Genomic DNA, 16,005 nt, shown 5'->3' with positions numbered 1-16,005 from the left:
TCTGTATAAAACCATAAAGTATAATTTAAAAATCCAGCCGTTATCTCACTTATTTAATAACTACTTGTTGAATGTGCACCAGGTGAAAATGCTGCGCGGGATAAAGAAGAGCCCACACGGGCACCGCTGGGATCACATCAAATCTCTTGCAACAAACACGGCTGGTTACAGGGGTCGGTGGCAACGCCTGGCGACAGATCTGGTCTTTGCCTTCCAGGAGCTTTAGGTCTACTCCAGGATGCAAAAGAATACACAGATAACTGCATCAAACATTTCCTTTCAAGCCACTCTCCTCCCTGAGCAGAATAGAATGTTCTGTCCCCTTGGCCCCCACAGCACTTATCTCAGGAAACTGCAAACACCATGCACAGACCCCAGCTTCACTACTTATTCTCTCTCTATTATGCTTATGCACTTCTTTTTTGCTTTACCGGTTCTACTTCCCTCAAAAACATTTTTTTCTAAGTCCTACCTTCCTAAGTATTTGCCACAGGAACGAGCACCTGATGGGAACTAGTTTCCAAGGAAAACTACGGCTGTGGCCTTAACAGAAGCACAGAGTGCCAGGGAATTCAGAGCGAGGAGACCCTCAGGGGCCCGGGGACTGGACCTGACACACTCAGCCATCTGGCCGGAGGTGGGAGAAGAGCCTCGCAAGAAGGTCAAGTCAGGAGCAGAGCTCGGAGGTGAGGCGAGGACCAGCCCCGCTGGGGAAGCGGAAAACGGCCCGGCAGCAGCTGTCGGCCACTTTCCCCTCAGTTTGCTCCTAGTTTTGAGGCTTATCTCCGCCCTCCTCGTGTGCCCAACTGGGACCTTTCCTTTGTTCTTACACATGACACAGGAGGGCTTCCCCGCTGGTGTTTAGTAGAAAAGAAATGAGAGGCCGTCACCCCCATTTGCCGGTCTGACCTAAGTGCGGTGGCCGCTGCCACGACTGGCTGACCAGCTGGGCCTCCAGGTTGCTGCTTCAAGGCCTGCTGGGCCCCCTTGAGGGTCAGGCCTGGACACGGCCTCGTCTGGTTGCGGGAGGCCAGGGCAAAGCCAGGCTCTCACCCTCTGGAGCAATCTTCCTTTTTTCTTCCGTGGTCTCTCCTACTTCCAATCCCCTCCTGGCAGAAATTACTTAATGCCTTGGTGTATAAGCTTAAACGTTTCTCCCCACCACCTCCACTCTACCAAACACTCTGCTCCAAGAACTGATAGCATCACGCTTTGTGTTTGTCAGCCGGCAAATATTTCACACAAACAGCACCCTGGATGATGGATGAGTCAGTAAGCCTCTGCAGGAAAGCAATCTTTTCCTCCACCCGTGCTCGCTGGTACCCACTCCACAGGGAAGGCATGCTGGACGGCTCACACAGTACCAACGACAGAAAACCAAGACTGACGTGGAGATGCGGGTTTCCACAGTATCTGGTAAGACTGAAGAGGTCCTGTCCAGCAAGGTCCTGGAAGTCGGAGTCCAAGGAGGAAGCCCAAAGTACCACCACTTTCCGTTTGGTCATCCTGGGCCAGTGACTTCCTTCCACTGGGCTTCAGTTTATTCATGGGGAGGAGGTGGTGGTGGTCACAAAAGCATCAGCTGCCTGCTTTCAGGCTTACAGAAGGGATCAGAGGTACAGAAAAGCTTCAGCAACTACTAAAATTCGAGACAAATATAAAGCAATATTATGACTGTCCTAATAAGGAATGATTAAACTCTATGAAGTTAATATTACGTCTCCTTTCCTCCAGGAAGCAAACGCCAGGTCGGCACAACAGAACTAACCCTGCAGCTCTCAGCAGCAACACACTGTCCCCAGCATTCTCCATCCAGCTTCCGAGCTGTACCAATGGCATCCCTGAGCATGGGAACACCAGTGTGGCAGCAGAACTCAGACACAAACACCTCCCCTAAATTGGACAGGCTGTACTACAGAGCTGGGGGGTGGGGGGTGAGCCAGGAAAGAAAAGGGCTACGGGAGAGAATGAGTTTATTTTCAGCCATCAATTGATAGTGGGAAAGCTCAAGTCTCCCTACTTTTCACAAACTCTATGCTGAAAGCTTAGGATTTTTAAATGACTTCCTAGTTGCTTAGAAATCCTTAAAGCAGTGAAGTTCAGGAAACGGCTTAAGGAAATTACAGTTTAAGATGTACATTTGGAGGAAGTTGGCCATGCGAATGCACACCCCGAAGCTCTGGTCTGTTCTCTGGGCAAAGCAGGAGGAAAGGTCTGACTATGCAAATCAAATTATTTAAATCTGAATATATCTTGGGCTCAGCACATCAGGTATATGAGAAAGTACAGCCAGCTTCCTCCAATGCCTTTGAGTCATTTTCTGTTTGGTAAGGAAAACTCTTTCAATCCTTTTTCCCATTTCAATCTTTTTTTAATGTGAAATTAGGGATTCCCAGATAGTAAAGATCAATACAGGGAGTTTTCGCTGTGGCTCAGCAGGTTATAAACCAGACTAGCGTCCATGAGGATTCAGATTCAATCCCTGGCCTCGCTCAGTGGGTTAAAGATCCAGCATTACCATGAACTGCGGTGTTGGTCACAGATGTGGCTCGGTTCCTGAGTGGCTGTGGCTGTGGCTAGCAGCTGCAACTCTGATTTGACCCCTAGCCTGGGAACTTCTATATGCTGCAGGTGTGGCCCTAAAAAGCAAAACAACCACCACCACAACCCAAAACAATAACAACAACAAAAAATATTAATTTAGAAAGCCTAGAAATTACAGTTGGAAAATCCTGAGATAGCACAGAGGGGGGGGGAAAAAGTTGGGAATGAATGGAAAACTGTTTGAGCTTTACTTTAAAATGCTGTTGTTTCAGATCACTTATGTTTTAGCGTCTACAATGGTTTGGGTTTGGTAGAAGATTATATCTGAGAAGCTGTATTATTATGTGGAGGAGAAATTCCCAGGAAGACTCTCCCAAATCACTTCTTCCTAAAACTTAAGGCTCCAACATGCACTCATTATTAAACTCTAATCGGAAATCAGTCACATTTCTGTATTAAACTTTAATCAAGGTAAGTGACCACTCTGGCCTCCTTTTCCTCGTCTGTAAAATGGAGACAATGCTTCCCTCCTCATGGTGGGCATGTGAAAATGAAATGAGCTGGCACTTGTAAGCTCCTAGCTCTTCCTGGCCCGACATTCAGGAGCTACCCAATATATGTTCAGGTTTCACGGAACCCCCTTTTTCTCCTAAGAAAACACTTTGATTTAGCGTTTATTCAAAAGTGGAGAGAGACCTAACAATTACAGGGCAGAAAGAGGGCTTTTACAGCCAAGAATTAGCACTTGACCTCTAATGTCATGGGTTTATAAAACGGGTTATGGTTTCTCTCACCTTACATTTGTCCCAGTAGTTCAAGAAAAGCCAGACACTGATGTGAATAACACTGAAATGCAGAAAGGGGATGAACCACCACATCTCTGGGGTAACTGGTCAACCTAAGCAAAGCTTGAACTTGTTATTCTTTGACTCACCATGTTTATCCTGGGGCAGAAAACCACTGCTCTTCAGGGGACACAAATATTTCCTGTCTTTTTGATTTAGCAACTGAACATACTTTTCCACCAGTGTGGACGGCAGTTTTGAAAGATAGAGTGAATTCCTCTGAAACATGAGATGCTCAGTCTAAGAAGGTCACTAAAGAATGGATTCTTAATTGAACTACTACTAGGAAATGAAGACAAATATTAAACTTTTCCAGCCGTTCTGATTCAAAATCAGAGCTTCATTGGTGGTGCTGTTCCTGCTACTTCTGGCTACCGAGCTACCCGATGAGGGGAGAAGGAGAGGACAGCTCCGCCCCACTCACCAGGCCCCTTCATGGCTGCTCAGCAGGGCAGGTGGGGGCGCCTGGGAATTCTGCTCACTCGTGGGGTTCTCATGCCTCCACTCCACTCCCTGCCCCAGGCCCCCGCCTGCGCCCAGCACACGTCCAATTCCCACAGATACTTGAGGTTTGACCAAGTTAGGGTAGGTCACTGCTGGGTCATGCAGCATCTAAAATTTGCCTCTAACCAAAAAGAGCTCAGACGGAGGGAATCATTTTAGTATTCAAGGTTATCAGAGGAAAATAAAACAAAAACTCTGTTGCCAAGAATTTGAGTCATTTCTCTACATACAACAACTTGAAGGCACCTCCTCTTGGCCGGAAAAGAAATCCCCTGGGTGACTTATTTCGGATCAAAGTCTTCTGGAAAACAGAAAACTCTACATTCTCTAAGGGATAGATCACTGTCTGAAGTGAATTTCATTTAACCTAAAGTTTTGTGCCAACTTAAATACACTAAAACCCCAATGCTTATAAGAAGGCATTCGCTTCTTACTTGCTTATAGGTACATGGAAAAGCTATTACGGGGATAATCAGCTCAACTATAAAATGGAGCAGTCATACATAATGACAAAAACAGATACAAGTCATAAATTGCCTTCTCCCCTTCAGATGCCGTGCAGGCAGGTACTCGGTACATTCTTTTGTGCAAAGGTAAAACTTTTGCCTTGAATAAACAGTGGCCTAGTCTCATTTGAGCCTGATAGATATACTACCTACAAAACAAATACAAACGAATGTTGTTTATCTTAAACAAAAGGCAGATGGACCCCTTGGCCCTCAACCAGGTCACAATATATATGCCAGGGGGCTGGCAAGTGGCAGGGGCTGGCTGAGAAGCTCTGGCTACAGGGACACAAAGCCAGTTTCTACTGGATCACTGCTATGTTTCAGACCTGGTTTCCTGGGCACAAAGGGCCAGCAAAAGGTTCTCTTAGAAGAGAAGTGGCTCCTCCACACACAGTCGCCCAAACAGAGATCAAAGACATAATATTATCTCAAGTGCCAGCTAGGTTTTCCATTGAATTATCCAGTCAGTCTCAATTCCCCTCTCACTCTTCCTCACTTAAATTGCTTGTTTTTATCTTCAGATGTTTCCCTAAAAGCTATCGAAATTGATTCTGAGTGGAGGCAGGGCTTTTTGTTGGTTTTTTGTTTCTCTCATTGTTTTGTTTGGTTTGGGTTTTTTTAACATACACAGAGGCATGTCTAGAACAAATCAAGCAGTTGGCAATATCTCAAAGCGTAACTGAAAATGAAAATTGAGACATTAGTGCAGAAGATCAGGTCCTGGCTCCGCAGTTACCTGGCCGACCCTAGGGAAGTCACCTTGCCTCTCTGGGCCTCGGTTCCTTCATTTACGTACTGGGCCTAATACTGCCTGTCCCATCTACTGACCCGGTTATTCTATGATCAAGTGCTACCGCATGAGTGAAAAACCATGTTTGCAATCACCAAAGTCCTTACTGTCTATAAAGGAGCTGCTAATGGTGATGGCCAACCCAAGAAGGACCCAACCAGCCCCACTGCCTGAGGGCCTGCTTTCTGCCTTGTGACACAGATGATGCGACAACAAAGCTAACAAAGGGGTGTCAAATGATAGGCTTCTGATGGGAAGTTAGCAGGAATTAGTTTTTCACGTTCTCCACAGTGCCTAGAAGAAAGCCTTACACACATAAATAAAACATATTTGCACCAAGGAAACAAGGGCTAAAACTACACAGAATAAAACTAAATAAATAAGTAAAACTAAAACTGATAGAAAATTTTTATATTCTTGACAAAAATTTAAATCTACAGAATTTGAGCTCGGACACCTGGGCTTGGTAGAAATAAATGCTCGAAAGCCAAAGAGAAAGAAATAAGCCTGTCATACAACTGCAAAAGTTTATCAGTAAAATGAACATTTACCAAATAATGAACCATGGATTCTAATGCCATGAACAACAATGGACTCTGATGAAAAAACACGGAGAATTATTAAAATGTCTGCATTCATAAGCTTACAGTCGAAACATATCTGGGATCAAGAAAGTACCCGAGGTCAAAAGCATCCTATAGTGCCTGATAAAGACACAGAGGGGGTGGGAAGTAGGACAGAACAGAGCAAAGGTTCCATTAGCGAGGATCACAAGTGCTCCTCTCCTTTGCTGGAAGAAAGCAAGTACACTGTTGGCTTTCTTCCCTCAGGAAGACCAGATGACAGCTGTACAGAGAAAACACTGAGTTTCCACAGGGGCAGGAAAGGGAATGGAATCATTTGTTCCACTGTTAACTTCTGAGATTTTCTAAGTTTGAAAAGAACTTATTTTCCTAGTTTAAGAATAACTATGTAATTTTCCTGTAAATATGAAAATAATCAAACAATAATCAGAGATGGAAGGGAAATGACAGCATATATATGAGAGGGAATTTGTTCAGTGGGCATCTATCTCCTCAATTCTCTGGCTTTCAAAGAGGATCTTGTGGATATTCAAATAACACCCAACTAGGGAAAGGTATGCTTTTTTCCAACTCATGCTGCAGAGAGAAACCTGTTCCCCTGACACAGTCTGGGAATTTGAAATGCTATGCGTTTCTTAAATAAATCACAATCCCAGAAAAGATTCTTGGAGCAAGCATCTTGCCACGGCCTTAGGAATAGGAACAAATGTTTGAGCTTCTACTCAAAGTCTTAGTCTTTTTCCCAAGATCCAAGCAAAGGGGTCATGGGACAGATGCTCACAGTTTGAGAGCTAATCCCTAAATCATATCACCTTAGATCTGGAATCATAAGCTGATTTCTTGGGGGTGGGGGTGGAGGTCAGAAGGAAAGGCTAAGATTAAAGAAAAAAGGGAACAAAGGGCATAGATTACCTACTACTTGCAGTTCCTTGATGCTAATAATAAATAAATTAAATAACAGTTAAAAATGTAATGAGAAATTCCAGAAGTGGATATGACACACCTGAAATTAAAAATCTCAGCCTTCATTTTTTTTTTTTTCCTGTCTTTTTAGGGCTACACCTGCAGCATATGGAGGTTCCCAGGCTAGGGCTCAAATTGGAGCTGTAGCCACTATCTTATACCACAGCCACAGCAACGTGGGACCCGAGCCATGTCTTCGACCTACACCGGAGCTCACGGCAACACCAGATCCTTAACCCACTGAGCAAGGCCAGGGATTGAACATATGTCCTCATGGATGCTGGTCAGACTTGTTTCCACTGAGCCACAACTGGAACTCCAAGTCTTACTTTCTTATGAATGAATTCCCTTTTAATTTTACACTGGGTTTTCATATTGTCATCTCTTTTGCTCCTCAGATCAGCGGGACAAAGGAAATTACCATCACCCTCCATAGGTTTTTTTTAACAAACAAACAAAACCAAATCCCTCAAGATCAAATTACAAAAGCTTATTTAAAGGTGGGAATGGGGTTAGAACCCAGGTATTTGACTACCAGCCCCAAGTGCCCACAGTGCTCAAACCCGTGCCTAAAACAATGACTTGGGCTCTTTCAGAAGCATGAACCTCTCTGATAATCCAACAAAAACTAGATCCTTGCTCCAGGAAAGTGCACACATACACAGTATTTATAATTAACTTTCAAAAGGTCTATGGAGCTTCTCCACTCTGTCAAAGCCCTTTGGTCTTTGCAGCCAAGTGGGGCTGGCTGGCTGGGGCTTGGTGAGGTACATACAGTTCTATATCGTCTGGCCTCCTTCTTTAACCAATTCGGGCCCTCTTTAAAGGAGTACTTCCCACAGGCCGACAGCGGATTATTGTGGTCATCTGCACTTCCTTAAACTCTTCTTGTGTGCAGAGAAAAGCAAAACAAAACATGCCCCCAAAGCAACATTAAAGGTCTGGTTTCAACCCACAAAGCTACAAGAAAATGGAGACCTTTAGCCAAAATACATATACGCAGAATCACAGATGACCCAAATGGGTATATAGTTGATAGACCTGGCGTTTGGTACCACCATTTCCATTTAAAGTGGTAATTTTCAGTTTCTTTGCTTTCTCATGACAGATATATAATTGTTATAACACATCCAGGGTTCTTGGTATCAAAATAAATTACACAGAAATTCCTCTGAGTGGCAGTCTGTGACACCAATACTAATTAGCTTACTAAAGGCAAGAGAAATACATGAAGAAGAACGCCAGCCACAGGGGGATCAGGGTTCCCACCCACGAGACTTCAGGTCCTAGAAAACAGCAGCCTTATGCAAATCCAACAACAACCAAAAGCAAGATACCCAGCAAAACCTACAATCCCTGTCACCCCGGCCTTCATCCAGATTGGGGGGTGGGAGGGAGAGGAGGAGCATCCTGCCCTTTCTTTCGGCTAAAGCTATACTTTCATGCCCAGAAACAGCTTTCCAAGGGAAAGAGAAGAACCAGGAGATGAAGGAGACTTCCACGAATGAGGGGGGATGAAGAAAGGGCCAACCCTTCCCACCAGGGTACTGCAGGGGAACTCTGGAGAAACCCACCCAAGGTCCCACCTGTGGAGAGGTCACAGGCAAGGCCCAGTGTCCTTGCTCTCACCTGCAAGGCTACCTCCAGGGTTCTAACAGCCAGACCGGCCCAGAGGGAGCTGGAATGTGCCACTCCTCGAGCCGGACACATACCACCTGCGGGGATTATAATACACCGGCTTCCATTCAAGGGCGTTCGTGGTTTCCTGGTGGCTAAAGTCTGAACGTTTTACACGGATGCAAATAGAACAGTCAAAGTGAAAACCTATTTCTCTTGTTTGGTCCACATGTTTCAAAATGTCATACCTCATTTTGTTCTCACAGTACGCTATAAAGTCAATGCATATTCCAGGTTTCAGAAGGCCTCTCAATAAATCTAAGTGCTTTCATTTTTCAAACTAAAACAAAGCCCAAGGGCGAGAGGAGTTTCAAAACCAGAGAGTCTGTCCTGGTGTTAATTAGAATTTAATAAAATTAAATAAAATCTTTAAGCTGGGAACTTACAGCTAAATTTTTTTATTGAACTCTAGTGACGTACCTGACATAAGCGATGGGTGTTTACAACTAAATAGTTTCAGCTCATCTGTTTATATCAAGCTTAAGAACTAATGTGATGTTTTACTTGGCATCAAGGGTAAAGGTCTAGGGGCAGCAGAAGAAATGATTCAAGGTGTGAAATAAGCACATTCATGCAGACGGTGACCCGGAATCTCACCTTCCACACTGTGATTTAGAAAAAGCCTCTTGGAGTTCCCGTCATGGCACAGTGGTTAACAAATCCGACTAGGAACCATGAGGTTGTGGGTTCGGTCCCTGCCCTTGCTCAGTGGGTTAACGATCTGGCGTTGCCGTGAGCTGTGGTGTAGGTTGCAGATGCGGCTCGGATCCAGCATTGCTGTGGCTCTGGCGTAGGCCGGTGGCTGCAGCTCCGATTCAACCCCTAGCCTGGGAACCTCCATGTGCCGAGGGAGCGGGCCAAGAAATAGCAAAAAAAGACAAAAAGAAAAAAAAAAGAAAAGAAAAAGCCTCTTGCCTACCTTCCGCCCTTTCTCTAAAAGTAAGAGTGCTGCCTATTCACAAGCCAAACAGTATCTTTGGTCCCATCCATTGTAAGTCCAGTATAGGAGAGATTGTGGTTTCCGTTCTAGACCATGACAATAAAGTGAATACTGCAACAAAGGGAGTCACAGGAAGTGTTTCGTTTCCCAGTGGACATAAAGTTATGTTTACACTACACTGCAGTTGCTTAAGTGCACAACAGCACTACGTTCAAAAAAATAACATATACACCTTAATTTAAAAACCTTATTGCTAGGAGTTCCCGTTATGGCTCAGTGGTAACAAACCTGACCAGTATCCATGAGGATGAAGGTTCGATCCCTGGCCTTGCTCAGTGGGTTAAGGATCCGGTGTTGCCATGAGCTGTGGTGTAAGTCACAGATGCAGCTTGGATCTGAACTTACACAGGCCACGGGTGTGGCCCTAAAAGGCAAAACTATAAAAATAAAAAATAAATAAAATTAAAAATAAAAAACCTTGTTGCTAAAAAATGTGAACCATCATCTGAGGCTTCAGTGAGTCATTATCTTTTTTGCATTATAACATCAAAGATCACTGATCACATGTCACCATGACAAATATAATCATAATGAAAAAGCCTGAAATATTTCAAGGATTACCAAAGTGTGACACAGAGGCATGAAGTGAACAAATGCTGTTGGAAAAACAGCACCGACAGACTTGCTTGACACGCAGGGCTGCCACAAACCTTCAATGTGTAAGATAACACAGTGTCGGAGTTCCCGTCGTGGCGCAGTAGTTAACGAATCCGACTAGGAACCATGAGGTCTCGGGTTCGGTCCCTGCCCTTGCTCAGTGGGTTAACGATCCGGCGTTGCCGTGAGCTGTGGTGTAGGTCGCAGACGCGGCTCGGATCCCACGTTGCTGTGGCTCTGGCGTAGGCCGGTGGCTACAGCTCCGATTCAACCCCTAGCCTGGGAACCTCCATATGCCGCGGGAGCGGCCCAAGAAATAGCAACAACAACAACAACAACAACAAAATATTAAAAAAAAAAAAAAGATAACACAGTGTCTATGAGCGTGATAAAAGGAGGCATGTCTGTACTGAATAAACTGTTCTGACGAAAGCACCGTCATCTCATTTCTACTTTGGAAAATAGGAATAAATTGTCAATTTTCACGCATCATTACCGAGAACGCCATGCTGTGCAGAAATGCTGCTGTTCAGGTCCACTTTCGTACCTGCTTTTCAGGATAAATTCCTAGGTGCCAGCATAAACATCCCTTTTACATCCTGGTGGCGACGGCACAAGCACACCTCCGATTTCACCGCAACAAACGCTCTGATGTGAGCAAGCGGGAGCACAGATGCTCTTCCGATCCCGCTTTACTTACGAAAAGGTCAATCTCAAGAAGAAAACTTTGCAAGCTGACAGGAAGGGGAGGAAGGCAGAGTCTTTGGATGCGTTTTATATGTTGTCAAATAGCAACTCCCCCCTTCGACGACCCTCACCTTCGGCTTCAGACAAAATCAGCTCCTGCCAAAAATTACATTGCGGAATAACAGGAGTTCCCCTTGTGGCTCAGCAGTAACAAACCCGACTAGTATCCATGAGGACGCAGGTTCAATCCCTAGCCTCACTCAGTGGGATAAGGATCCGGCATTGCCGTGAGCTGCGGTGTAGGTCGCAGACATGGCTCGGATCTGGTGTTGCTGTGGCTGTGGTGTAGGCCGGCGGCTATAGCTCTGATTAGACCCCTAGCCTAGGAACCTCCATGTGCTGCAGGTGTGGCCTAAAATGGAATAACAAAACGTCCACCAAACAGGAGGCCAACAAACAAAAAAGCCAACTAAACAGTGAGACACAGGACCCCACTGTCCTTCCACCGCTGAACTCAGATGACATAAAGGGCTGCTTCACTCTAGAAGGCTCTATTTCAGTTTGGACTTTATCTGGAAGCTGTGGATTGCAGGCAGGAGAATGGCATGACCTAATTCTATGTTTTAAAATGTGAGTTCATTCTGGTGGCATTGTGAAAGCTGCAACGAAGTCCACCGGGCAGGAGGCTACGACAGTGGCCCAGGGATGAGAACCAGGGCCTGGACAAAGGCGGCGGTAACAGGGAGAAGGAAGGAGCACAAGCCACGGACGTAACTCCCCATAACCTATTAACTGGAAGGGGTCTCCCAGCAACGGAGAGGTCTCTTGAGGCGAATCTCAGTGGCCTTTCACCTCTATGTCCTTACCTTGGCAGCAGAGTTTGATACTCCGTGTGTAACATTTCTGATAAGGCCACCAACATTTCCGTACTTTATCAGCCCCGTAACCCCTTCGGAAACGTCATTCAAGAGCCCCATGGGGTTGCCAAGGAAGTCCACCGATCCCAGGATCCGAGCTGCCTGGCTGAGGAGTTCCTGTCAGAATGGAGCAAGGAGAGAAGAAGAAAACCGGCACCTGTTTATATCTGCACATCAAGCATCCCCGGCGAAAGGGTTAGAAATCTGTCTTGCCCTCCACCCCACCCCCACCAACAATGACCTTTTAACCCTTATCAAATGTGAGCTCCTGCCCTTCCATGAGCGCCACCCTAACCCTCTGCCAATACACACATCCTGGAGATGACTTTCAATAGCCTCATTAGTCTTCTTCAAAGCCGTCCTGAAGAAGAAAAGCTAGGGAGCAGGGAAGAGTCTTCACAAATATTTACTAGTGTATATGTCGCACTTTCCATCATCCTGCAAGTAGGGGATCAACCAGCAGCAGGGAGGGTTTTTAAAGGAAAAGCAGGGGTAGATGTGGAGCGCCCTGAGTCTGTGAAGTACGGCGCCTTAGCAGGGGGGTTCGGACACACCCAGTGGACCCCACTCTCCATGCACCTCCAGGCCCCGGTGGTATCCACGTGCCCACGATCTCACCCTCCTCATACCACCGATGAGGGGAGTCAGGGGAGGAAGCAAAGACAGAAAAGAGGGAGATGGGAGGGAGGGGGGCAAGAAGGAACAAGAATAGGATATATTTAACTCGGGCAGCCAATACATTTGGTATGATCTTGACCTGTCTATTCACTGAAGAGTATGCCCTGGCTTTGCATCTTGGTCTTTGTCGTCTGGATGATGCATAACAAAATGGAAAATGCCTAACCTGATAAAAAAAAATTTAAAGTTCAACTCTCTGGCTGGATCTCATTGGCTCCAAGAACACGGGTGTGGTGGTTGAACGTAGGCCAGTGCCTGGTAAACAGAGTTCCCAGGCTTTGGGTTCTCATTAAAGCATCGACTTAACCCTTGGGAGTTGTGACCAATCCAATGGTAGCCCCCGAGACTAGCTGTGAGAAACAAGACTGACATCTCACAAATCAAACATACAGGTTGGGGATCTTCACGACGTGCGTGGACTTCACGGGCTGTGACCCGACCCGTATCACAGCCATCAGAGCTGAACTCGGCAGTATTGTCTTAGGGACCAGATTGCCCAACGACTACGACAAACATGCTGCTTATGCTGCAGCCACCCAGCAGGTCTCCAAAGCTCACCTCCTGGAAGTGTTTGAGGATATCATTGATGATGAACTCCTTGGTCTCATAGGGATGTACGCGGGTGAATGGATCCAGATTAATCACAGCGTCTTCAAACCGAATCAGTGGAAATCCCAAGGTGCTTTTTAGGGCCTAGTTAGGGAAGAGAGGAAAGGATGCACTTGAGCTGTGTGACGGCCTTCCCGGGTGCCGTGATTCTGGATCCCATGAAAGCCACACCTCACGTTAACTTTCCACGAGACTCGAGGTTATGACAGTTACAAACAAGGATTTTCTCAGTCATTACAGACACAAAACATGAGGACTATCTGTAGAGCTATAGATATGTAGCTATATTAAAGGATAGACATAAACACTATTAGCTTCACAGCGAAAGTCTTTCTGATCTGTTTTGTTATCTGTATGACTGTCATGTTCTACTTTGTGTCTGAGGCACACCACACACACAGAAAGATGTACTGCTCAAATGGAGGGTTTGGTGATTTTTCTCGGCGTAAACGGCGTGACCGACCCCCAGAGCGGAAGTCAGTTAGCATCCCCACCTTGGCAGCACCCCGCCCTCCTCTGTCGACCCCCAGCCACCACTCCCTCTTCCCCTAAGGTAACCAGTATCTTGACTTCTATCACAGACGAGTTTTCCTGCTTTGAACTTTTATCTGAAGGCAGCCATCAGCCTGTATTTGCTTGTACCCGGCTCCTTACATCAACAGTAAGTCTGTGGGAGCCGCGGGGCTGTTGCACAGCTGCAGTTTATCGGCTGTCAGGGCTACACTGTATCCAACACGCCCGTAAAAGACAATTTAACCACCGCTGTTGATGATGGGCTGTGCTGTTTCGAACTTTTTGCTATTATGAATAACGCTGCTTCTTGGATGGGCCTTTTGGGGCACATTTGCACGCATTTTTCTCGAGTATCTACCTGGGAGTGGAACGGCTGGGTCATAAAGAATGTACATGTTCAACCTCAGCCGATGCTGCCAGAGAGTTTTCGAGAGCAGCTGAATTGGTTTATGCTCCCTTCAGCAGGCTGTGACATTTCCTGTTATTCTACAGCCTCGCCAACACTTGGTAAAGATAGCTTTTTAAAAAAGAAATACTCTGCTGGGCGTGAAATGGTAACTCGGGGTGGTTTTAATTTCCATTTTCTTGTTGAAGGTCAAGATTAAGCAGCCGATAATACTCACATCAGCCTCGTGGATGTACTTTTTTGTTTTAAGTGCCTACTCAGGTCTTTTTCTTATTTTCCTAATGGATGGTTTGATTTCTTCCTTACTGTTCTGTAGTTTTTCTTAAACATTCTGAATATAAGTCTTCTGTGGAATGAATATTGTAAATATCTTCAATGCTGTGACTTGTCTTACCACATTTTGGTGGTTATTTTTTTTATAGCAGACCTTCTTAGTTTTAATGAAACCTAACTTAATCTTTCTCTTTATCATCAGAACTTTCTGTGTTAATAGATAAGAAATTATCTACACTAAGGTCATAGAGATATTCCCATACGTTTACTTATGGAATTTTTATCGTTTACTCTTGCCATTTAAATCTACAACCTGGGAGTTCTCATCGTGGCGCAACAGAAAAGAATCCAACTAGGAACCATGAGGTTGCAGGTTCAATCCCTGGCCTTGCTCAGTGGGTTAAGGATCCGGTGTGGCCATAGCTGTGGTGTAGGTTGCAGATGCGGCTTGGATCTGGTGTTGCTGTGGCTGCGGTGTAGGCTAGCGGCTATAGCTCCAATTAGACCCCTAGCCTGGGAACCTCCATATGCTGTGGGTGTGGCCCTAAAAAGACAAAAGACAAAAAAAGAAAAAAAAAATCTACAACCTACCTGAACGTGACTATTATATATGCTGTGAAGCAGAGACCAAGAAGCATTTTTTTCCAGATGGATATCTAATTGCCTAAATAATATTTCTTGAAAGACCATCCTTTCCTTTATTGCATTACAATAACTTCATCATATGTCAAGTACCTATACTTATGTGCCTGTTTCTAGATTCTCTTTCATGTTTCATTTTGTCCTGCCTTCTGCCTAGACTACACTGTCTTAATTATTGTAGTTTTAGAATGATTTTGAAGTCTAACAGTGTAAATTCTCCAACTTTGTTCTTTATTTTCAGGATTACCTTGGGTACTCTTTATACTTTTCACTTCTAAAAATATTTTAGAATCACCCTGTCAATATGACACACACCCACAAACTTGCCAGAATTGATCAAGATTACACTGAATCTATAGATCATTTTGAGGAGAAATGACAACCTTACAATACTGAATCTTCCAGTGTATTCATATGGTGTGTCCCTTCATCTGTTTAGGCCTTTTAAAATTTCTCTCAATAATGTTTAACTGCTTTCTGTGTAGAGGTCTTGAACCCACTTTGTCAGGTTTGTTTCTAGATTTCTGTGGTGCATGAAAAACGGCCACAAAGTCTTTGCATCTTCCGTCCTTAGAAGAGTCTATTTCCTCGCCACCTGAATCTGTACTGACCTCATACTTGGCTTCAAACAATAAGGTGCAACGGAAGTAACACTGTGTGATCTCTAAGCACCTTGGAGCTTCTGCTCTGCCCTTTTTGATGTTTCCACCATGCGAAGAAGCTGCGACTCGCTTCCTTGAAGATGAGAGACGGTGTGGAGGGGGCTGTGCCGACAGGCAGCAACGAGAGTCTGACATGCACATAAGGTCATCTTATGCCATGTGGTCTCAGTTGACTGGCAGATGACTGAGGCCACATGAATAACCGGATGAGTCCGGAAGACAAGGCACCCAGCTAAGTCCTGTCAACATTGCTGACCCGCAGGTTTGTGAACAAAGAAAATGACTGGTTTAAACGACTTAGTTTTGGAGTGATCCGTTACACAGTAATAGAAGATGATATTTTAGTTAATGTTTTCTTAATGGTATTATAAATGATATCCTTCAGACTTTCCTTTTCTCTGTAATCGTTCCTGACATGTAGAAATACAACTGATTTTTGTACAAGTCCTCAGTGGCCTTGTTAAATTGTCTTATTCATTCAAATAATTTAGCTATACATTCTGTTAGTTTCTATATAATTATGGTCTCTGCAAATAATAAAGTTTGCATTTTCCTATCCTATTTTTATCATTTTTCTTTCTTTTATTTATCACACTGGCTAGAAT

General features: G+C 44.9%; 1 protein-coding gene across 6 annotated transcripts in view; it reads right to left on the bottom strand.

The window, feature by feature from the left end:
- VPS13D (vacuolar protein sorting 13 homolog D) overlaps window positions 1-16,005 on the bottom strand; it is a 255,497-nt gene that overhangs the window by 78,549 nt on the left and 160,943 nt on the right. For 5 of the 6 annotated variants that reach the window (XM_047791889.1, XM_047791884.1, XM_047791885.1 and 2 more), the window contains 2 exons: window positions 12,854-12,988; window positions 11,567-11,734 (listed from right to left, as the gene is read on the bottom strand). In XM_047791889.1, the coding sequence (XP_047647845.1) occupies window positions 11,567-11,734; window positions 12,854-12,988 (303 nt within the window). Of the gene's footprint in view, window positions 1-10,401; window positions 10,857-11,566; window positions 11,735-12,853; window positions 12,989-16,005 lie in introns of those variants that run through there. The other variant, XM_047791887.1, reaches the window with a different exon arrangement.

Source organism: Phacochoerus africanus, chromosome 8 (genome assembly GCF_016906955.1).
Source record: "Phacochoerus africanus isolate WHEZ1 chromosome 8, ROS_Pafr_v1, whole genome shotgun sequence".
Lineage (NCBI taxonomy): Eukaryota > Metazoa > Chordata > Mammalia > Artiodactyla > Suidae > Phacochoerus > Phacochoerus africanus.
Note: the sequence above shows the minus strand (reverse complement) of the source record. Positions and strands in the feature narration are given on the sequence as shown.